The following is a 23,094-nucleotide window of genomic DNA, read 5'->3' as shown; positions in this document are numbered from 1 at the left end:
GGAAGGTAGTATATTTTAGTGGATACTGTAGCCAGATTCCAAGATGGCCCAAATGATTTTTAATTCCTGATATTCACTTTGTGTCATCTCATTCTACACATAACAGGGATGACTTGTGTAACCAATAGCATATTGCAGAAATTATGGAGTGTAATTTCTGAGCATAGGTAATAAGAAATATTATGACTTTTATCTTCTTTTGAAAGAATCAACTCCTATGTAGTGAGGACTCTAGAGCAGCTCTTTGGAAAGGTCCAAATGATGAGGAACTGAACTTTCTGCCAAGAACCAAGGAGCAACTGAGGCATCCTGCCAACACCCATTTTGAAAACAGACCTTCAAGCCCCAGTCAAGTCTTTGGATGACTGAGGCTTTTGCTGACATCTTGATGACAAACATCTAAGAGACTTTGAGCCAGACCATCAAGCTAATGTGCAGAATATATGAAATTATAGACATCACTGTTTTAAGCCACAATTCTTAGAATGACTTGTATACAGCAACTGATAACTAATATGGTATATAATATTGTGTGCTCTGGTTTTTTGGGGTGGGGGCAGGGGGCTGGAGATCACATCCAAGGCCTCACATATGCTAAGCACCTGTTTAACTACCAAGTTACTGCCCCAACCTTAGGACTCTGATATATTTGAACCCTGGACCTGCAATTTGCTACATATGTGTAACCTTAAGATTTCTTAATTATGTTATTTAGCTATCTCATTTACAAAAATGGGGATATAATTGTTCTTATAAAATTGTGTGGAATTCAATGAGATAATGAATAGAAAAAAAACCTTCTTGGCATGTAGTAATTGCTTAAAAAATCTTAACAATTATTTATTTGTAATTGTTATTAGAACTGATTAATTCACCTAAGAATTATTTAAAAAATTTTTTTCAGTTATACATGGACACAACCCTTTATTTTATTTATTTATTCTTATATGGTGCTGAGGATTGAACCCAGTGCCTCACATGTGCTAAGTGAGAGCTCAACCACTGAGCTACAGCCCCAACCCTCTCCTAAGAATTCTTTCAAACATTATTTTGTTGCTGTTGGCAACATATGTGAATATATAGTACAGTTTTAAAGAACTTTATCCTATATCCTGGAGTGTATACAATGCAGAAAACTGAAAGTAAAATTGATAGTTCAATAAAGCAAGTAATTGAAAGAAGCTATTGTCTGTATACCTAAAAAAAACATGAGACATATTACTACATAATACTGCATATTAACAGCACGGTGAAGAGCAGGCCACTACCCAAGAACATAGGTTAAAAACTACACAGTCTAACTTTAGCCACATTTTTTTTTAAATGAAGTGACAAATGTAATTTTTGATCTAATTTGCTAAAGCCTAAACCATACATATAGGTTTTTGGTAAAAATAAAAGATAAATAGCAAAATAATACGATTCTTTGCAGATTGTTCGAGTTATCTAAACCTTCTCTAATCCAAGGGATTATTGAACAAAACCAACATTCATTCAAAAACACTTAGGAAATCTGTTATGGATTACCAACATCATCAGTTAAACCTGTTTCAAATTTATTGCTTTCATTCAGGTTAAATAATAAAAAGGTCCATTTGTCCCACCACATGTATATACATGAATTTAGCTTTCATCATTCTCTACAGATTTAATCCAGTGATTTATGTTTTTTAACGCATATTCAAAGAATCTGTTGAAGAAGCTCACCCAGACAGACAGAAGAGTGAGGTGGGATTAACCGAATGCATGCAGGCTTTAAAGCCAGTGGATTCCTTTTGAGGTAAGTTGGAAAGAGAGAAAAAAGGTAACATTAGAACCCCCCTTGAGATTATAATCATTGTAATGACTTCTGCATAAGAGAACACGCTAAGGTGGAGAAAGTTCACCTGCTTCCCCAAACCCACGGCATGGAAGAGAAGCTGTTACTTCAACCCCTCTTTTTTTAACAGTGGAAAACACCACTCTAGTTTTTTCTTAGAGAAAAATCTGCCTTCTAATTAGTCCTCATATTAATGGTTAAATGTGAGGTTTCAGACTCTTTGATTTTCGTTGTGAAACCATTGTATTTCACTTAATATTAAAACCAGCAGCAAAAACTGGGGTGGGGGGGAAATTAGGCAAGGTGTCTTCTAAAAAAAAAATTTATAGCAATGCACTACATTATTTTAAGATATTCAGATAGCAAATTCTCAGCCAAAAAACAAACAAAAAAAGTAAACCACCAAAAAATAAACTCTGACTTACGCTGTTATTAATGACTTTAAACGTTTAAACACCCTTAGTTCAAGTCTTGCAGCAATATAGTATTGAAAGAAAGACAGGAAAAATCTTTTTCCCAATAGGATAAAACCTATTCTACACTATCAGGTATTTTGTTTCCATGACATTCTAATCTTTATGCATATTAAGAACTTCTTTCATACTAATATTGTTTGGTCTAGTATTTTAACAAATATCCTTTTTTCCATTAACTTCTTTCCAAACAGAGAAGAGAAGTGGAGACTTGCTAAGCACATTTTAGTACTTCATTGAACTCAATATGTAATTCTAAGTATTTTCAACCCTTACTTTATTATAACTTTCATGGTTTAATAGAATACCTAGGGCCATGAAGTGTTTTGTGTTCATTAACTTTTAAAAAGGAGGAGATATCCTGTCTAATTATCAGCATTTAGGACAGAATAAGAAGTGTTCTGCATACTTTCCAGATTCTATCCACAAAACAGACAATATGTAGGGCCATGAAAATAGGAGGTGGAATTCAATACTATCTATCAGTAGTTTCCATGATAATGGAAATGTTTTAAATTTGTGGTGTCCAATATTATAGCCACCAGCTAGATGTGGCTATTGAACATTTGAAATGTGGTGGTCAGTGCAACTAAAATTTTCATTTTACTTATTTTAATTAATTTAAATTTCAATAGATAACAAATGACCAGATTTTCCAAAGAACAATTGATTTCATGATTGATAATCTTAATTTCTAGTTCCTGTGGTTCTTGTCCCTACATTGTTAATAATATCCAAAAAAAAAAGAATCAAAGTTTCGTCTACCACCGAGCTATACCCGCAGTGCTCTGAGTTATTTTTAAATGCTATAGACATAATAATACCTATCCCTTGGTGTATTTTTGTTTGTGTGTGAAAAGCTTAGTTACTCAGATAAAATTTAATTTCATTGTTTATTTGGCTTGTGTGTGAAAAGCTTAGTTACTCAGATAAAATTTAATTTCATTTTTTCAAATTCATGGCTTATTAATATAACTGAATTCTTGTCTCATACTATAATTATCTTGAAATTTCCTCAAATAGAAGTGTCAAGAATTATTTTAAGAATAAAAAATGCTATCAGATCTTTATTTTCTATTTATATAAAAATGCAAAAATGCTTTTAGGATAATATTTGTAGAGTAACCAATTAGGATTTTAAAAAGTCACCCTTTTCTATTTTTGGATCTTAGGTTCTCCTTCAGGAAGATCCGTATTTGGTTGGAACAGAGGGAAACTTTGTCCCAGGAGAACTATACCTGAAGGTACTTATTATCATATTATTTAATTTTATTAGCTTTATTTATTTTTTTTTGTTGTGCTGGGGATTGAACCCAGGGCTTTGCACATGCTAGTTAAACATGGTTGCACTGAGCTACAACCACAGGCCTAATATCGTAAAATTATTTTAAGTGTTGCATACATGATGATTCTAATTCCAAATAATTTGTGGAATGGAATTCTAAGTAAAGAGGAAGTTAGAGTATAAAAAATACAAAGTTTCAATAGACTAGTGTTTTCATTATGACCTGATATTTGATTTATTTTGCATTTTATACTTATTACTCCAGTTCTAAAATTCCTAAGTCATCATTTTATTATTTCCTAGTCCCTATTATGATGTATAATTACAAGGTTATAGACAGGCCATTTAGTTTCATGTTTTTTTTTATTTGTTTAATTCCAGTTTGATGGCTAATGCCACCATAATCTGCTATTATTTTAAAACTATGTAGGATCAAAACTAATAAAAAACAACCTGATGGCAACCAATATAAATTTATTGAAGTAGATGATTTTCAAAGTGCATAGAACACCCAGTATCTCTTCCTCCTATTAGTCCCCTGCATGCAAAATCCTTTGTTGTTGTTGTTTGTTTGAGTTTATATATGCTTCCAAAACAATAGAATTTGTGATCTGTCAGCACTCCAAATTCCATATTTTTCTTTCTTCAAGACTGCACTCTCATGTGCCTCTATGCAGAGCTGCAATATCTTGTCTACTCCGGCCCCAAATCTATTCTGCACTGCCTGTCAATCACATCACCTTCCAAGGAACTTCACTGCGTACAAATCAAGATTGAGTCAAGTCTACTTCTAATCAATAGATCCTTATAGATTGTTTTAGTGTACCTAAATCACTTCCCAGAAAATATCTTGCCATCTCATTTCTAATGGGAAAACATCAGATGAGATTTCAATCTGGGCCACTAAAGAAGAAAGGCTAATGTACTCTTCTGATCCATCAAGGGCTAAACTCCATGTAGTTCTTACATGATATGGGAAAATGTTTTCTCTCAAGTCAAAGACATACAACGGGAACTTTTTCACTGGGTGCAGTGTGCAAGGAAGGAGAACAGCTGAAGTAAATGTGTGCTGCCAGATTGTTTCAACACTGCACAAAGCTTGAGCATTCCCTCAAAACCTCTGCAGTGTTGTCAAGAAAATGCCAAAAATAAAAGTGCCTCTGGAAAAAAAAATGCTTTGAAATTTTTTTTTTTCTCTTTAGCAAATCAACAGCTAGTATAGCTGCTAATAGTTATTTGACTAACCACACAGTCCATTTACCATCCATATTCCAAAGATATTTATTGCTGTAGTAAGAGAGTTAAATAATATGCTAAGCAGCTGTTCTTAACAATCTGTCCTGTTCTGTAGCTGAAGGAACTAGTGGCAAAATTTGTATTTATATGTTGGTCTTTGTAGTTGACAAAATCCTCTCAACTACATCATCTTATTGAATCTTAATGGCAGCACTATGAAAGAATTAGGGTGTCCCTGAATTACAGTCAGAAAACTGAAGCTCATAGTCGCAAGCTGCCTGTGTTCAAACAGGTGGCATCTTTGAAATATTTCTTTAAATATTAGAAGATTCCAGAACCCATTTTCTTTCTGCTATATTATATAAAAATTGGACACTTATATCCACCAAATTATTTTTCTCATGTTTGAAGTTTAGTTCTGAAAGAAATGAATTATGGTCTAGGTCACTCCTAGATAGACTTGCAGTATTTCTAAGTCCACCCTGCAGGATGGGCTGCTGCATTCTGCGTAATGTAAAGCTCTGCCTGAATAAGATGGTGGCTACTGAAGGACAGTCATGTCAGGAATTCTGCTACAGCCAGACATGTAGGCCAGAATGAATTGAGCCTTTAGTCCCCAGCATCCTCTGAGAATCCCTTTTTTTAGCTGTGCTGGGGATGGAAAACAGGCTCCACCATGCTAGGCAAATGCTCTTCCACTGAGTTGCATCCCCAACCCAGAGAACACATTCTTGATTGTGGAGGGCAGCCTCTAAGGTGGCTCCCAGTGGTCCCCTTCTCCTTGTATTGAGGGATAATTCCCTCTGCTTGAGACAGACTGGACCTAGTGACTTTTTTCTAATTCTGAGATTAGACAACAAAGGACTTTGGCTCTGTCAGGCCACCCCTCTTGCTCTCTAGGTCTTTCACTCTGATGGAAAAATAGATGCCATTTGTCCTACAGAGAGTACTATGTGGCAGGGAAATAAGGGGGGCTCCTGTCAATAAATATGAGGACATAAGGCCTTTTGCCCAACAACTCATAAGGAAATTAATGTTGTCAGCAATCTCCGAGGGCACTTGGGAACAGGTTCTTCTCCAGTCTGACCTAGAGATGACTTCAGATATGGTTGTAGCCTTGATGGAAGCCTTGTAAGAGACCTGATCCAAACGACATACTCTGGCTATGCCCAAAATTCCTGACCCATAGAAACTGAGATCATGTTTGTGTCCTTAAACCATTCAATTCTGGTGTAATTTATTACCTAGCCTTAAGCTGTTAAATTTGGGGGGAAGTTTGCCTCACAGCAATATATAACACTAATTTTAACAATATAATAATACATGCATTGAATTTAATTAAATTCTTTTTTCTTACCCTTTGAGGAAACAATGAGTTTCTAACTATTTGCCTTTGATTTTGAAAAGGATTTGATGTTAGGTTACTATGAAAATTGTTTAGTGGCTAACATCATTGCTTCTGGGCTGTCTGGATTTGCTCCAAAACACTGGGGAAGTTGTTGAATCTATCTGATCCTCCATGTTCTTATCTGTAAAGGAATCTACCTACACTAACCTACCTGATAGGATTTTGCTTGTTTTTTAAGAGAGTGTAAAAACGAAACAAAATGTTCAGTACCTAGGAGGTATTTAGAAAGTATTCTGTATTATGGCTTAATTACATTTTTTTTTGTACATGTAAATGCAGGTCAGTTCAGGGAGAGAAAATTCAGTACTTATATTTATGTACAATCCTGTTTTGAGATGGTAAGCTTTTGATAGGCAGAGTGGAGATTTATTAGGCGAAATAAAGAGAATGTTAGCATGAGAATTAGGAGACTTGAATTTTATTTTCTCTTTAGTTCTTAGTTTCTTAATTGAAAAAAACTGAGGTATTAGCTATAAAATTATGTTATATTTCAATCTATTTTGTAAGTCACCAAAATCTGCATAAAACAATTTCATCTACATCATGCATGTCATATTAGTAAGACCAAAAAAAAAATACTAATTTTATTTCATATTTTCCATTCATTGGACTTCTCTTTTCTTTATCTCTTCTCTTTCTTCCTCTTCTATGCAATCCTTTCTAACAAAGGAGACTGATGATGGACTCCAAATGATGTTGTTCTATTCCCTTGATAATCAAAGAACTCTCATTAAAACTAGAAATAATGACACCCTGAATGCCAGGAATAGGTCTAGGGACAGCAGTAAAATGCATTTTAAAATCTTTTGCAAGATGCAAAAGTCATCTGAGTACATGATAATAGCAGACGTGTAATGTCTTAAAATAGAAGCCAAGTTACAATGATTTATACTGTATGTTTCTCAAATCCTTTGGGTGACATGAACCCTTTTCCTGTCACATTTCTGAAGAGATAATTGCAGGAAATACTGTAAACAGCTGAACATTCACAGGTCATATTGAGAAATGTTTATAGATATTGACAGCTAAATACAACATATCACAGCACCAGGCACAAAACTTTTCCCACCTCTCTTTTACAAATCAAAATTAAAAGGCCAAGTTTTGCTTTGGCAATAAAGGAATTACAAATATTTGTTGAGTGGGAAAATGAATGAATAAAGAGTGCTATCCAAGATTATGGGTTTGAATGACATATTTGAGATAATATTAATAACCATTTTAATTTTTCTTTAATGAACTTTAAGATTATATGTGTTAACCCTTTAGATTTCAAAATTAAATAATTTACTCACAATAGGGAAAAGATTTCTCTAAGCTCTTTACTAGATAGAATTTTTTTCATATTTATTATCTAATAGTCATGCAATGTTGGTATCAAACTTTTTTAAGCTGAAAAACTTACACAATTTATTAAAAAATAAAAATTAATTTATTAAGCCAGTGTGGTGATGCACATATGTAATCCCAGCAGCTAAGGAGGCTGAGACAGGGGGATTGCAAATTCAAAGCCAGCCTCAGCAACAGGGAGGCCCTAAGCAACTCAGTGAGATCCTGTCTCTAAATAAAATACAAAATAGGGCTGAGTATGTGGCTCTGTGGCCGAATGCCCCTGGGTTCAATCCCTAGTACCTCCCCCCAACAAATTAATTTATTGAAATCTTAAATAATAGAAATATCTACTGGGAAGAAGTTGCAAATAAGCAAAAGCTCTAAATAAAGGATATTTTTTAGCTGAGGCAATATAATGTAATACTTTGGGCAAAGTGGAAAAAAATAAACTTTATTTACTTTTATTGGGCACAAGAAAAATTTACATGTACATGAAGAGAAAGATCTTCCTAAGAAAAAAGTCTAACTTTCCAATCTTTGCTTGTTAGTACCTTAAACATATATAGTCTGAATATAATTATTTAAGTTTTCCTTTAAAATAAAAATTTGTGTGTGGTTGGTGTCGATACATATACACACTTGTCAGTTTATAGGTAGAACAAAATTGCTGGTATTTTTAATTCAATTACCTTACTTAGCTATCCAAAAGTTTCAGAAATCTTTTTTTTTCCCCAAAAAAATTTAATATGCATTTTAGCTATATACTTCCCTTCTAATGGGACCTTTTTTTTTTTTTTTTGCACAGTTTGGTTTCACCTCTATTCATATAATTCATATCTTCTATTTATTATTTATAGAATTGTCCTTTACTTTGCAACCAAAAATGTATATTGATCTCTGTGAATGTTGATTTATTATTTGGAAAGCCATTTGTGCCCTTGTTCTTGTACCTTAAGGATGATAATTTAACAAATATTTTGGCATCTAAAAAGAAAGATTTGAATCAGAAATGTCTTTATATAAATGATGCAAACTTGTGGGGCAGGGAGGTGCATGTCTGTAATCCCAGTTGCTTTCAAGACTGAAGCAGGAAGATTAAACGTTTGAGGGCAGCCTGGGAAATGTAGTGAGACCCTGTCTCAAAAAAAAAAAAAAAACTTGCCTAAAAAATTTATTATTGTTCAAATCAAAATAAGTGTTCAATAAATGCCTTGTAAATGAAAGTGATAATGGTGAAGAGAGAAGAGGAGGAGGAAGGGGGAGGCAAAAAGACAAAACGCTGGTGGTTCAGGAGTCAGAGTCAAGGTTAAAGTCTTCCCAATGGCCTGCAGGTCCCCAAATGGCTTGTACCACTACCGCATCCCACAAGTGTAATCTGTCTCCTCTGATCCATCCCCCTTTGCTCCCGCTGCATGGCCTCTTCCTGCACTAGTTGTCTTCTTGCTACTCCTTGAATGTATCAGATACACTCCTGCCTTAGGGATCTCACAGAAGCTCTTTGCTTCAACGCATATTTTTGGATTGATGATAATAAGAAAACTGTAGAAATATCCTCCTAAACTCGAATTCGAGGTACATGCCTATAATCCCCACTATTCAGGAGGCTCAGGCAGGAGTACCTGAAATTCGGAATCTGATCTCTATGAAGCCTTGGCCAGGCTATGGCTCAAAATAAAATAAAAAGGGCTGGGGGTATTGTTTACTGGTAGGGCACCCCTGTGTTTAATCTTTATTACTGAAAAAACAAAACAAAATAAAAGCATAAAAAGTGCTAGGGATGTGACTTCGTAGTTAAGCACCCCTGGGTTCAATCCTCAGTACAAAAAAAAAAAAAAAGAAGAAGAAGAAGAAGAAGGAAGAAAGAAATATAGGCTGTAGCCTACTGGGTACAGACTATAGAATATTGAGCTCTAGACCACTATTGAACAGGACACAATACAAAGCATTTTATGTCTTAGCTCAATCCTCACAGCAATCCTGTAAAACGGATGGTATTATTTTTCCATTTTACAGATAAGGAAAATGAAACACAGCAAGGTTGAATAACTCAACACACATGGACGGCAAGCCAGACAACTGGAACTTTAACTCGCGTGTCTGGCTCCAGTCTGTGTTCTTGACCATCCTTAATACTGGTGTCCATTGTCGTAATCTGTCACAATACCTGTACTCTGAAAGGCTTTCCTCATTAGCTTGTTCATTCACCAAGCATTTGCTAACATCCTACTGTCTTCCCAGCACTGTTGAGCATTGTGTGCACAGGGCCACTGCCAGCCTCTAAGGTGTCTTTGTTTGAATTAGAAAAGAGTGTCTCTTCTTCAAGTCCCTTTACTTTCTTATTGTAAAATTTTTGTAATACTTGGATCTATTAAGAGCAAGACATGGTTGGGGATGTAGCTCAGTGGCAGGGCACTGGCCTGGCATGTGTGAGGCCCTGACTTCAATCCCCAGCACTGAAAAAAGAAAAGCAAGATATTTAATTGCTATTACTGAGAAATTGTCATAATACATATACAAATTTATTTGTAAATCCAAACATAGACTAAATGAAAGGCCAGAATATTAAGGATGCTTATGACATCAATAATGATCCTTAGATGTAGTGCCCTTGTGAAGGGCAGGACTTGGAGAGCTGCACATTAAAAGATAATCAAATAAAAGATAATCAAGCATTGTTCCCCAGAGCTGAAAAGTAAAATACCCAGAGCAGGTCAGAAAACCCTTTTTTTCTTCAAGACTTATTGCAGTATTATTGATACACTCAATATCAACCCATATAAACTCAGAAATGAGGAAATTTATTTTAACAATAATAGTTGTAGGGGCATATTCCTGCCATTGTTTAGAGATCACCTCTTATTCTTATCAATTCTATTTAGTTCAAAAATGCATATCGACTGTGTCACATACTGCCTGCTCCTCGATCAGCCCTCCTTGGTGATGTTGGCTGCTAAGGTCTCAATGGCCTGCTGCCCCTGGCAAGCCTTCCCCTTTGGGCTCGGCTGAGTGTTTCCATTACCAATGAGAGGGAGCTCTTGAGGCTGGATAAATGATAAGAGAATAAAGATCTACAGTGATTGAATCTGTTTGGGCTTACCCTATGAAACAAGAAGGAAGACATCTGTACTTCTTCACAAGGTTCTTCTCAATGTCCATTTCAGTTACAAGGTCCTCAACATAAAGAAGGGGAAAGTTCAGAAGCACACCATAGAATATTCATTACATTGTTGGCTGCTGAGAAGAAACAGGCTGCTTTTACCTATCCTGAGCTGAGAGCATCTAGATTTTGATTGGATTGTTGCCAGAGCTCATTAGCATAGTGTACCCTGACCTGGAATAGGGAACAGGAAAATGACCAGAACTTACTGGGACCTGAACGGGAGATGAGTTCTTGACAATATTGTCTACATCTGGATAAGAAGTCAGAAGGCTGATCCACCTATATCAAGAACCTTTGAGAGCAAATTCTCAAATTCAAATTGAAGGAAATTGAATAGAGGAAAACGTGTGGGTGACCTGACTTTATCATGGAACCTGAAGACTTTGATTCTGAAGACAAAGAGGTATTAAACTGGGACATTAATGACATGAAACTGCCACAGAATGTGAAAAAGACCGACTGGTTCCAGGAGTGGCCAGATTCCTATGTGAAGCACATATACAGCTCAGAAGACAGGAATGCACAGCGGCACCTGAGCAGCTGGGCCATGCGCAACACTAACAACCACAACTCTCGCATCCTCAAGAAGTCCTGTCTGGGTGTGGTGGTGTGCGGCCACAACTGCTCTACCAAGGAGGGGCGCAAGGTCTACCTGAGACCTGCAATCTGTGACAAAGCCCGGCAGAAGCAGCAGAAGAAAAGTTGTCCCAACTGTAATGGGCCTTTGAAGCTGATTCCTTGCCGAGGCCATGGGGGCTTCCCCGTCACCAACTTCTGGAGACACGATGGACGCTTCATATTCTTCCAGTCAAAGGGAGAGCATGATCATCCAAAGCCAGAAACCAAGTTAGAAGCTGAGGCAAGAAGAGCAATGAAGAAAGTGCATGGGGCACCTGCCTCTGTCTCCCTAAAGCTGAAGGGGAACCCAGGATCCAAGTCTCTTCCAGGTGAAACACAAAGTCAGGGAAGTTTACCTTTAACTTGGTCATTCCAGGAAGGTGTCCAATTGCCTGGCAGTTACAGTGGACATTTAATAGCTAACACTCCCCAGCCGAATTCACTGAATGATTGCTTATCCTTCTCCAAGAGTTATGGTTCAGGGGGAACCACTGATCTGGCAGACCCGACTTCCACCTTAGACCCCACTAAGCTGTATGAAAAATGCAGATTTTCCAGTAATAGGATCTACAATAGTGGAGACCTGTTTCAGCCTTCTGCCTCTGGAGTCTACTCAGATTATGACAATCTGCAAGCATGGAATAAAAACGCTGCTTTGGGGAGAAGCCCTCTCAATGACAACTATTGTCCCAATTATCCTTTTCCTCTGACCAGCTGGCCTTGTGACTTCTTTCCTTCCCAGAATTCTTTGGAGAACTTTCCCCAGCAGATTCCCCTGGAACCACCTGCTGCCAAAACTAGCTGCCACCCATTATGGCCAAATCCAGGGGGCGAGCTTTATGAAGAGAAAGTGCCTGTGGATTTCAACAGCTACGTTCCTTCTCTCGCTTACCATCCACCACAGGAAGACCCCTTTCTGTTCACCTACACCCCCCATCCTCACCAGCAATGCTCCCTGCCAGGCAAGAGCACCAAGTGGGATTTTGAGGAAGAAATGACATATATGGGTTTGGATCATTGCAATAATGAAATGCTTCTAAACCTCTGTCCTTTAAGATGACTTAAATTTTTCAACAATCCCTTCCCTCCTGCAAAAAACAAAAAAACCAAAAAAAAAAAAAAAAAAAAAAAACCCAAAAAACAAAAAAAAACAAAAACAAAACAAACAAAAACTACTTTGAGAAATGGCTGGAAGAATTTCCTTAGGAAGCAGCTTTTAAAACATAACTACAGATAAATGGGAATCACAACAAGTGGTAGGCAAAACATTTTTCATGCAAATAATCTTTTTGCCTCCTCCACCCTAATGCTTCCATCCTCAGTAAGGACTAGAAATTTACCCAGCCTGCTGTGTGAAATGCCCTCTGATCTCCCCACCCCACACTCATTGTTTGGGGCTTTTAGCACCTCTGCTACCTATTGGGTTTCATTGTCACAGACACATATCAAATGGAGCAAAGATGTGAAGAGTCCGCCTGCTTAGGATCTCCTCCATGCCTTCTTTTTCATAACAAAAAATGACAGAACCTAGAAACAGAGGGTAGAAAGAGCTGCAGAAGTATATAAAGATAGTCTAGAATTGATATATTTAATACTTTGTTTAGTAATCAAATTCATTTATAAAATATATATTTTCTAGTTGATTTCTAAGACTTGTCAAGACAAGAAGCATGAACTAACTCCATAAAGGACAGCAAAACTAAATGGACACATGAAGAGAATTCCAGTGTTCTCCTACATTACTCACGTCCTTCTCCCTCCTCCTCGCTGACTACACCTTTTAAAGGGATTCGATTCTGTCCGATTTATGTTTATTCTTTATGTCACCTAGCTCAGTGCCAAGTTCATAATATGTAAGAACTGTTTGCTTAGAAAAGTATCTTTGGGGACTGGGCATGTTGCTCAATGCTGAGGTGTATTTAGAACGCACAAGTCCTTGGGTTCAATCCTCAGTACCGAAGAATAAGAAAGAAAAGTCTGTACAATTAACATGGTCATGATTAGCTAGCCATATTTGAATGCAGTTCCTCCTCTTTGCTGAAGTGTGTTAATGCAAACAAATAAGTATTTTTAAAAATAGATGATTTTTTAATTTGTAACAAACGCACATGATATAAAATTAAAAAGTAAAAAAGAAAAAAAAAATGCATATCAAATTCTGAACAAGCGCAGAACTAGGTAGTGGGGAATATTAAAGGATTATGAACCATAGCCTATTGAGCACAGACCGTATACTGAAATGCACTAGAGCACTGTTGAAATATACATGATACCAATTCTTCATAGTGTTTATATCCTTCACAACTGACAATCAGTCACCTACTTAGAAGAGTTTTTCCCCCCCTTTCACAGAGATTAGAGTATACCTATCCCATTAATTTTATATTAATTAGCACTTACTCTCAAGAGATTTTAAAGTATCACTGGTTATTAATTCCATCTTTACAAATAAAGAAAAGAAAGTTCAGAGACAGTATTGGTAGGGCTAGGTTCAAACTCAGCAATTTCTGACCCTAAAGCCTCCCATGTCAGGCTGACTCTCCATACACAGTAGAAGCATAACTGACTCCAACACTTTTTGCAGACTGGCAAACAAATTGGGGGTGAAGATCATTCAAGTGAGAGAAAGCACACAACCAGAACTTTGAAGGAGCAAAGATTTGTCCTGTGCCAGATACCAACTTGCTAATACCTGCCCCGGATGAGGCACAATTCCTTATTGTTTGGCAGCCAATTCAAATGCCTGAACTCTGAACTGCAATTTCAAATGCATGACACACTCCAAGAATTTGTTTCAAGGTTCATTATATTGCTTTTCTTCTCCATCTGTACTTGCTCTTAGGCTTAGATACAGTGCTTTTGAAAGGGTAATTTGAAAATATCAAGGGATCAGAAATAAGAATAACTGAGAGTTAACTGGGTGCCAGGGACTATGATAAGCATTTTATTATATTAATAAACTCATTTAAGAAGTGAGAATCAGGCCAGGCATGGTGGCACACACCTGTAATTCCTGTGGCTTGGGAGGCTGAGACAGGAGAATGGCAAGTTCGAGGCCAGCCTCAGCAATTCAGAGAGGTCCTAAGCAATTTAGTGAAACTATCTCAAAATTAAAAAAAAAAAAAGAAGAAGAAGAAGAAGAAGAAGGGCTGGGAGTATGGGAATATGACTCAGTGGTAAAGCATCTCTGGGTTAAATTTAAACCTCTAATTCCCAGTTTAAAAAAAAAAATGAGGATTGGGCTTTTTTTTTTTTTCTTTTTGGTCAGAACAAATTTTAAGAAGTTAGGCCAAATATCCGGAACTGAAAGAAGCCTGGGTGAAGGAATGAGTACAAAGGAATCTTTGCAAACTCTCTCAGGTTGCAACATGGCCTTGAAGGCATTGTCAACAAACCAGTGCATGAGACATTTCAGCCAAGTAAAAAGTTAATATATTCTTATAAAAGGTGTTATAATTTTACATAGTTTCTACATTCAAAGGCCCATAATAGTTTACTTATTCATGTTATCTATAAATGTCTAATATAAAAAAATAACTTGCTTTGGTTATTATCACAAGAAACTATTACTTCTTTTTAGGTGGTATAAATAGTTTTTAAATGTTTGTTCTTATTTCCTTTCAAAACCTGTGTGCAGTGGCACACACCTATAATCCTAGCCACTGGAGAGCCTGAGGCATGAGGATCACACATTCAAGGCCAGCACAGACAACTTAGTGAGACCCTGTCTCAAAAAAAAAAAAAAAAAAATGTGAAGGGCTGGGGATGTAGCTTGGTAGTAAAGAACTTCTGAGTTCAATTCCATTATCAAAAATAAAATAAAGCAAAACCCTTGTGCCATGTTCTGATTTCCTTATGCCATTATAAACTGGGTTGGGTCAGGGGGGTGCAAAAAAGACACAGTGTTAATTAAAAATGTCATTGTTGTAAATAACCCAGACCCTAGACAAGATGTTTCATTACATGATCAGTACAATGTCAGGCAGCACAGTGTGCCTACAGGAGAGTAGAGGAGCACCAAATTCAGTCTGAGGTGGTCAGGGAGGACTTCTCAAAGAAGGTGACAATATTCTGAGATCATAAAGAAAATAATACTAATGAGGGGGAAAGGCAGGACAGGTGACAGGAACTATATAACCCAGACCTTAAATCCAGCAGCAAGAGCTGTCTGTTTGTTTTGGGAACTTCAAATATTTCGTCATGGTTAGACGAATTGTGAGATCTTGACTGGTGAGACTAGAGAAACAAGCTGGAGGCAACTCACAAACAGCACTCCCCCGATATTTGTTTTGGATGCTGACAAAGTCATTTGTGACAGGATCACAGCCGGAATCCCTGAAGGTGTGGCTGAAAAGAAAGTGTCTACATGGACCAGTCACTATGACAAACACAAACTGCCTCTCAGAGAAGACAAAAACAGAGGGGATATTCTCATTACTATTTAATCCAGGGAGACGCATAGCATGGGTGAAGAATCCCAGTGTCATCTGTTTCTGAACCTGTCTGCTGTCATCATCAGATAATGAGAAGGGAGGTGGAATCTGGTCAGTAGAAGAATATCTTCCATATTTTCCAAACTTGTTTGGATATTTGCTAAGTGACCTATAGATGAACACAACCCATTTCTTGTAAACTACCCAACCAAAATTGCTTCTGTTATTTGCATTTTGCAAATTAAGCATCATCTGAAAGTATATATCCCCTTGAAAGCAGCTTTTGCTTCTCTCCACCTTTCCTGGCTCTAAAAACATTTCCCCAATACGAGCTAGGTACTGAACTTTGAAGAAGAGTCCACTGTAATAACAGTAAAGTTTAATGATGCATAACTTTGAGAGACTGACAAATTCCCAGCCAAAGTATTGATTCTTGCAGAATTTATGAAGCACATGCTGTATTCTGTGTCATTATGGTCCATTTTTGGCTGAAAGAATCATGTAAAATAGATTTTTAAATGAGTGGTAATAGCCAGACATAAAGAAGGTATTGATGTGTGTCATGAAGGGTGAAATAGCATGCCAGATTAAGGCATATAACAAATCAAAAACAACAGTACCTTCTACCACTACAAATGTAAATTTGCATTTCCTTTTAATCACCCCTTCTATTTACCATTTTGCATATTTACAATTTGCTTTCTACTCTTCTAAAGAGCATTAAAGATGTGTAAAATTTTTGCTTAGTTTCAAATACTGCTTTGGAAGGTGCTAACAGTTCAGAAACTGCTTAAATTTGGCAAAGTAATTTGCCTTTTTTTTTTTTTGTAACTTGCTCTTACATGTAAATCATGGCCCTTGAAAATAATGCTAAACACTTATAATCTAATCTTTATTACATGCATATAAATGGCATATGTAGTGGATCAAGATTTGGTATTTAATGGTTAATATCAAACCATAAATAGTTATCAATTTAACAATTTTTAAAAATAATGAAATTTCATTTCTTTTTCAGAGCATTAAAAATTTATTTTTCTTTACAACTTTAAACTAAATTCTTTTCTGTCCCCTAATGGTCTCATGGAAGATGTATCTATATCTACCTTATTTTAAAAATGTATGGAATTTATTTCTCTGGTTCTCTGCTGACTGATTTTGCCCTGTTCATCTTAATGCCTGCTATGAATTAGTTTCTCAAAAAAACAATTGAAATGTAAGTCTTCCCCCCCACACCCCCAGTTGACATTTGTTTTGACACGCTGGGGGATAAGAGTGGCTTTCAAAAATAGTAATTTAAACTTTGATTTTATGCTTCACTTTAGAATACATGTTTATTAAATGCATATCTCACCGACAGAGTGATCAATACAGATTGTGTAGTACATTATAAGGAAACCATGTGTGAGATTATTAGAAAAATTAAATGCCTTTGGTTTTGCTTACTTGAGCAATATGTGAAAATTAACAGTTTAAATCCTCTCATGCATCTGGGCAGACATGGCTTTAGTCGGAACACATGGTGTTGTTACTGGGTTTTTTTTTTTTTTTACTCTAAGCAAAGCTACTTTTACCTTATCTGACTAGAATTCATGTAATAAACATCAAATTACCTGAAATCCTAATTTTGAAGACTAACATTTATAGAAAGAGATCCACATTGAGATGGGAAGTGGAGGGGAAAGGAAATTGATTGAGTGGCTGTGGCTTTCTTTGAAAAGCAGCACTGTATTCCCATCACATTCCAGAAACCTTTTTAGAGCTGGGAAGAGAGGTCATCTAGGTCTAAGTGTGCTGGGGACCAATGGATCCCACACACAAATACATCTTCCACATACTGGGAAACCCCATGAGAATCAGCTAAATCCTTCTTGGAACAGTTGCTTTTCAACAATTCAAGAGTTTATCAGTCTAATAAAAAAAGTAACTTGGCAGGAAGAAAAAGGCTGAGACTCTCAACAGACTCTTCTAGGGCCTAGTGGAGCTTGAAGAACTCTTCAAGTTCTTAGTCAATAGAGAACAGAGGAGTCTAAACTAGCACGTTTGTCTATACCACAAACAAGCTGCTCAGAGACTGGCGAGAGGTCAGTCTTCACACAGACATTTTTCCCAGGCCAAATGCAGGCAAATTCAAAAAAGCTAGGCCGATTAAAGGACAGATTAAGCGTCAGAGACCAGGAAAGTGAGTCCCTACCTCTAGTACAGTATTGGACAAGCAGTGCACACAAATACTGCAGTCAACCTGAGCACATTTCAACTCAGGGTATTTATTTCTGTGGGTTTTTTTTTTTTTTTAGAACAACTTTTTGATGGGAGTGCTAGAAGAACTGATATATATATATTTTTAAAAAGCACCTTCATTAAATCATATTCATATCTTTTGTGTATATTTTCTTTTTTGCAGTGCTGTACATTGAAAGACTAAAACCAGAGCCTTGTACAACTCTCTATAAGTCATATTCCTAATATTCCTAATGCACAACTCTCTATAAGTCATATTCCTAATATTCCTAGTCTAAGAACAAATATTTTACAAACTTATGTACCTCAGATTTTTTTTTTAAACCAGAGATTGAACCCAGGACATCTAACCACTGAGCCACATCCTCATCCCTTTTTATATTTTATTTTGAGACCAGGGTCTTACTAACTTACTTAGGGTCTTGCTAATTTGGTGAGGCTGGCTTAAACTTTTGAGCCTCCTGCCTCAGCCTCCCCAACCACTAGAATTACAGGCCTGTGACTATCCCAGATTCAGAAATATTTTTTAAAGTAGTCATATTCAAAGATATTTGAAATTACAAACTGTCAATTTATACTTCAATCTTAATTTCCTGGGCTTTTTCCCCCCAATCAGACCCAGCATTTGTTAGATACCATAGGCAGAATATACACATACGATTTGTATGTAAGTGCACATAATTGTAGCATTTGGTTCTGACAAACTAGTTTTACTAAAATGGAAGATTTAATAGATAAAATGAGGAAATATGTCAATGTAATAGCATATTAGATTTTGCAAATGAGCTATTCCTAAAGCAACACGAACTGCTTTGCTTTTATATTTCCACAATCGTTTCCTCACTTGACAACTAACATTCAGAATCTGTCTTTGATCTTGGAGGACTTGTACAAATCAAAGTATAATAAATCCTTACAGTTAGTGACTCAAAGTGATACTCAGACTAAAGATGTCTTCTGACAAGAGTCCTTGGCCTATTGGATATACAGACCTTCCACAAGACTTGATGTCAGAGCTAGCTATGGGCAGGCTTGGGAAAAGGCAAACTGTGATCAGGACTTTCATGGCTGCTCTGTGCCCCATTTCCCACCAAGTGTCAGGGATCCCCAAATTTTAGTTGTCATTTATTGAGAATTTATTATGTGCTACATGTCATTATATATGTTATTTTTGATCTCTACAGCAACTTGCAGGATCATTACTTTATTTCTTTTGCACAGAAAAAGAGACTTGATGAATCCAAATACGCCTTCTAAGGGGCAGAGCTGGTTTTCAAACTTGGGTCTGACTTTGAAGCCCACCCCCCCTTCCCCAAACCCATGACATCATTATGTCTCACAAAGCCCGAGGCTTCCCTGTGGAGTTCACACCCAAACTTGTTCTTCCTGTTTTGACTCTTTCCAGATTCCCCTCCTGGATCTTTGACTTGGGACACTAATCTGAATATAGGCCATATTGAATGAATGGTTGGTTTGTTTGTGTCAGTTTCAGTGCGGGGGAGGGCGAGGATATGGGAAGCATGTAGGGTCCCACTTTATTAGCTTTTGTTATTGGAATTCTATTTACTTTTTGGAAATGATACTTTCACCCTGAGGAGTTGTTACAGGATAAATCTCGAGCAGCCTGGCATATTGTTGATCAGGCAGACAACACGACTGCCAATTTGGCCTGCTGTTAAGATTAGCCATTTGTGTTGTGAAAACTCCTGTTAGCTTCTTGGAGATACAAAGCATGTGAGAAGAAATTGTCTTTATTTTGCTTTGTGAATATCTGCCATTTGATTTTTTCACTTTACAACATAAACTGACATCTCTTGGGCTTATAACAGAATTTTTCCATTACGAGTAAGTCCCCCAAAACACACTTGGTTGGGAGAGTGGCCCAGTGATGTGTCGAAAATCACTAGAAATCAATTTCCATTAAAGACTCAGCTCTGAAATTTACTATGTAACTTAGGGCAAGCCACTTAACCTCGAAGACTTCAAATATAAAATGGCCATCATAAGGATCAAATGAGATCTAATGTTTACAAAAAAAGGCTTTACAAATTGTTAAGAATTACAATATAAGGTCCCTTCTGCTCATCATTTTTAATTCAATTCATTTCTTCCCGAGCAGAAACCTCTAAATCTATGGCATTGACATGCATCTTCATATGTGATCTATCCTTTTGACTCTTCCCTAAAAAGGGAGAACTAATACTTCTTGGATTCTCCTTGTAATTTACCTCTGCTCTGCCAACAATCAATATATCATGAGCTTCAAACATTCTCTCCTCAGCTTTCCTACACCTTACTAAATAACAGTTCCTCAAGTGACTAGGTAGTGAGGGTATTTATATCAAATCCTTACCCCCCCCCAAAAAAAAAAAAGTTGCTCTTTTTGGAATTTTTCCCCTCTTCAATCAGTTAGTAGTTTATCTTTTATAATCATTGATTACTACTTCTAGGCTGTGTACTTGACACAGAGGCAGGGAGAAATAACCATAAGAGGACTGATAAATGAAGAAACCTCTCTGTTCCTTTCTTCCCATTTGCTGTTCAGGTGGGGTAACAGGTACCTCTCAAGCTCATTAATCAGATTTTTTTTTCTATCTGTGAAAAGTACCGTAGTGCCCCCTGCAGGTTACATGAGTTTCTCCTCCCACAATATTGTTTACATATTTTTTCTTAACCCTCTCCTGAAGCTGCTGGTGCCTGAGTGTTTTTCAATCAAACTGGATTCCAGGAAGACTGCTCATTTGTGGTATTCTCCAGTGTGTTCTTATCTAATGCGGATGTTTGAAGAAAATCACTCTAATGTGGTGATTTGAATCTTGTTTGCAATTTGAGGGTAAGAATTGATCCCACGTATTTGGCTTAACAGTAACTATGAGACCATTGACAAACATGTACAGGTGAGAAATCTGAGGTCTAAAATGGCCAACTAATTTTAAGATTCTAAAACCATCTTGTGGTAGGTGCAGAAACAGCATTAAGGTTTCCCAGCACCTACTCAAACATTCTTTTCTTTACCTTGTTTTGACTAGTTTCTTTTCCATATTTTCCAAGGCTTCTGTTTTGTTCTCCAGTTATGTATCTTAAAAACCTACCCCCAATAAAAGCTACTAATGTCATCCTTTTGGCTTCAGTAGGTAATTGATGAATTAGATCTTCCAGTGTGTGACAAAGATCTGCTTAGTGATACTGATCCAATTTGTAACCACATCCTGGTGCCAGTTGCAAATCTTTTAGAGGTCAAAGGTATAATTTAGTGAGAATTAGAAAGTGCCATAAACATGGGAGAGGGCTCTTTACTTGATTGACTTGAAAGTGGCCCAAAGCAAAGCACACTACCCTCTAATGAGCCTTGAGGTGGAAAGGCAGAAGTTGTGGGGGTTTTCTAAGTTTTATGATCTGGAAATTCTTTAACACCTTTGAACCTTTCATTTCCTGAAATGTCATTCATTCATCCCAAAATTATTAATTGACTTTATCAACCCTGACTTCATCTTGCTTATTTCAAAATGCAGAATGTCCAATGACTCAGATAGTTTTTTCATCCAAGAATTGGGAGTTTATGAAAATCTATTTTGAAACTACTTAGAGATTTGGAGCACAATTTTGAAGGAACCAAACCAATATGGAATTTTTATATAAATCCTTGGAAAAAAATTAAAATCCTGAGATATAGTTATGTCCCATAGATCAAAATTAAAGGCATGCATATTGTAGTTAGCTACAATTTCTGAGAAGCTAAACTTAAGAAGATGTTTTGAAACTACTAACAAGTGGCAAGTCCTTGCACTACAAATCTATTTGTTCTGTTTAGAATTTCCTCCTGTTACGTGATTTTAAACTACTTAACAGTCTTTAATTGACATTTTATTCACTATTTCACTTGTTTCAAGTCTTTCATACACAAGCTTTCCCAATTACAACTTGTGCATGAAGAATTACCTTAGCCTGAATTCGAAATGGCCAAATACTTTGATGTAATTTCTACTTGAATTTGTGATATTGAAGCTAGAACAGCATTTTTCAACTATCAATTATGGCCCTTCTGTAGGTCATGAAACCAATTTTGTTGATTGTGACCAGCATCAAAAAGGAAAAGAGAAAAAAAGGAAAGAAATTGAGTGCAAGTTTTGTTATGCGAAACTCCTTAGTTATGTGTGCATTTAGAATGTCGTGCAAATTGAATTTCTCAAATGAATTGTAGTCAAAATGAAAAACACTATTCTAGACAGCAGTGGATAAGACAAAGAACCTCTTCCTTCCTGCCTGTGCAAATCATTCTGTGCCTTGGTTTTCTTCTGTGTGTATGATAACTTTCAAAATAGGGTTGTTGTAAGAATTAAGTGAAAAAATAAGTTGCTGCGTGCTATCTGATATAGTTCTAATGAACCTAGTGTTGTTATTTTAGTGGGAGTATAATGAGAATTATTTGAAATCATTTGAAATAATAGATCAAAGTACTGACACTTATCCCTTAAATCAAGTTCCCTCTTTGCAAACTTCCACCTCTTAAGCATATAGCCCCTGGGAAGGAGAAGCTGGGCATTCCCAAGATTAGAACAAAGATGCCATTGATCAGTTTTGAATCTCAAAAGCTGGCCCCTTTGACTTCTTTTCCAAGACAATAGTCATGAAATTTGGGTTATAAGAAAGAAAAGGATTTTCTAAATTCCTTTATTTCTTCTTTAACTATTGAGAAGCTGGTCAGACAAACAATACTGGAGAGGCATAAAAGACAGCAAGTGCAGGGAAAGTTGGGAAATTCCTCTCAGTTCCCACTGGAGTCTGGGTGGAAAACAGAGGTAGGCGAGCTTCTATTTCTCCAGCCCCCGGTGGGAAGGTTGGTTGAGTGGAAGAGAAGTGTAGAGATGTTCTGGAGAAGATGAAGGGACTGTTGAAGGGAAAGGTCTTCTGCCTCTCCAAGGAGACTTTATAAGTTATCTCTCTAAAGATTTTTTTTTTCTTAAAGAAAGATCTGAATTGATGTGCCTCTGAGCCTCTGAGTCTTGCTTAGCTCTTACATAGGGCATTAGCTATCCAGAAGTCCTCAGTGACTGTGGAATGAAGGATCTGGCTGGAAGTAGATGAAGAA

General features: G+C 36.7%; 2 protein-coding genes and 1 long non-coding RNA gene across 35 annotated transcripts in view; 2 read left to right on the top strand and 1 right to left on the bottom strand.

Annotated features, from left to right (window-relative positions):
- Adgrl2 (adhesion G protein-coupled receptor L2) overlaps window positions 1-23,094 on the bottom strand; it is a 644,234-nt gene that overhangs the window by 397,581 nt on the left and 223,559 nt on the right. The window lies entirely within an intron of this gene.
- Window positions 1-23,094, top strand: part of LOC124091960 (uncharacterized) — a 40,843-nt gene that overhangs the window by 16,885 nt on the left and 864 nt on the right. The window contains exons 3-4 of the long non-coding RNA XR_006851473.1: window positions 1,688-1,780; window positions 3,465-3,536. This is a non-coding gene — a long non-coding RNA (uncharacterized LOC124091960). The remainder of the gene's footprint in view (window positions 1-1,687; window positions 1,781-3,464; window positions 3,537-23,094) is intronic.
- On the top strand, window positions 10,485-13,400 carry LOC124091958 (chorion-specific transcription factor GCMa-like). Its single transcript, XM_046443220.2, has one exon. It carries the CDS (start codon window positions 11,081-11,083, stop codon window positions 12,389-12,391), a length of 1,311 nt encoding a protein of 436 aa, XP_046299176.1. The 5' UTR covers window positions 10,485-11,080; the 3' UTR covers window positions 12,392-13,400.

The sequence above is a fragment of the Marmota monax genome, unplaced genomic scaffold (genome assembly GCF_021218885.2).
Source record: "Marmota monax isolate L192 unplaced genomic scaffold, Marmota_monax_Labrador192_F-V1.1 WCK01_AAM20220418_F8-fsc00046, whole genome shotgun sequence".
NCBI lineage: Eukaryota > Metazoa > Chordata > Mammalia > Rodentia > Sciuridae > Marmota > Marmota monax.
Note: the sequence above shows the minus strand (reverse complement) of the source record. Positions and strands in the feature narration are given on the sequence as shown.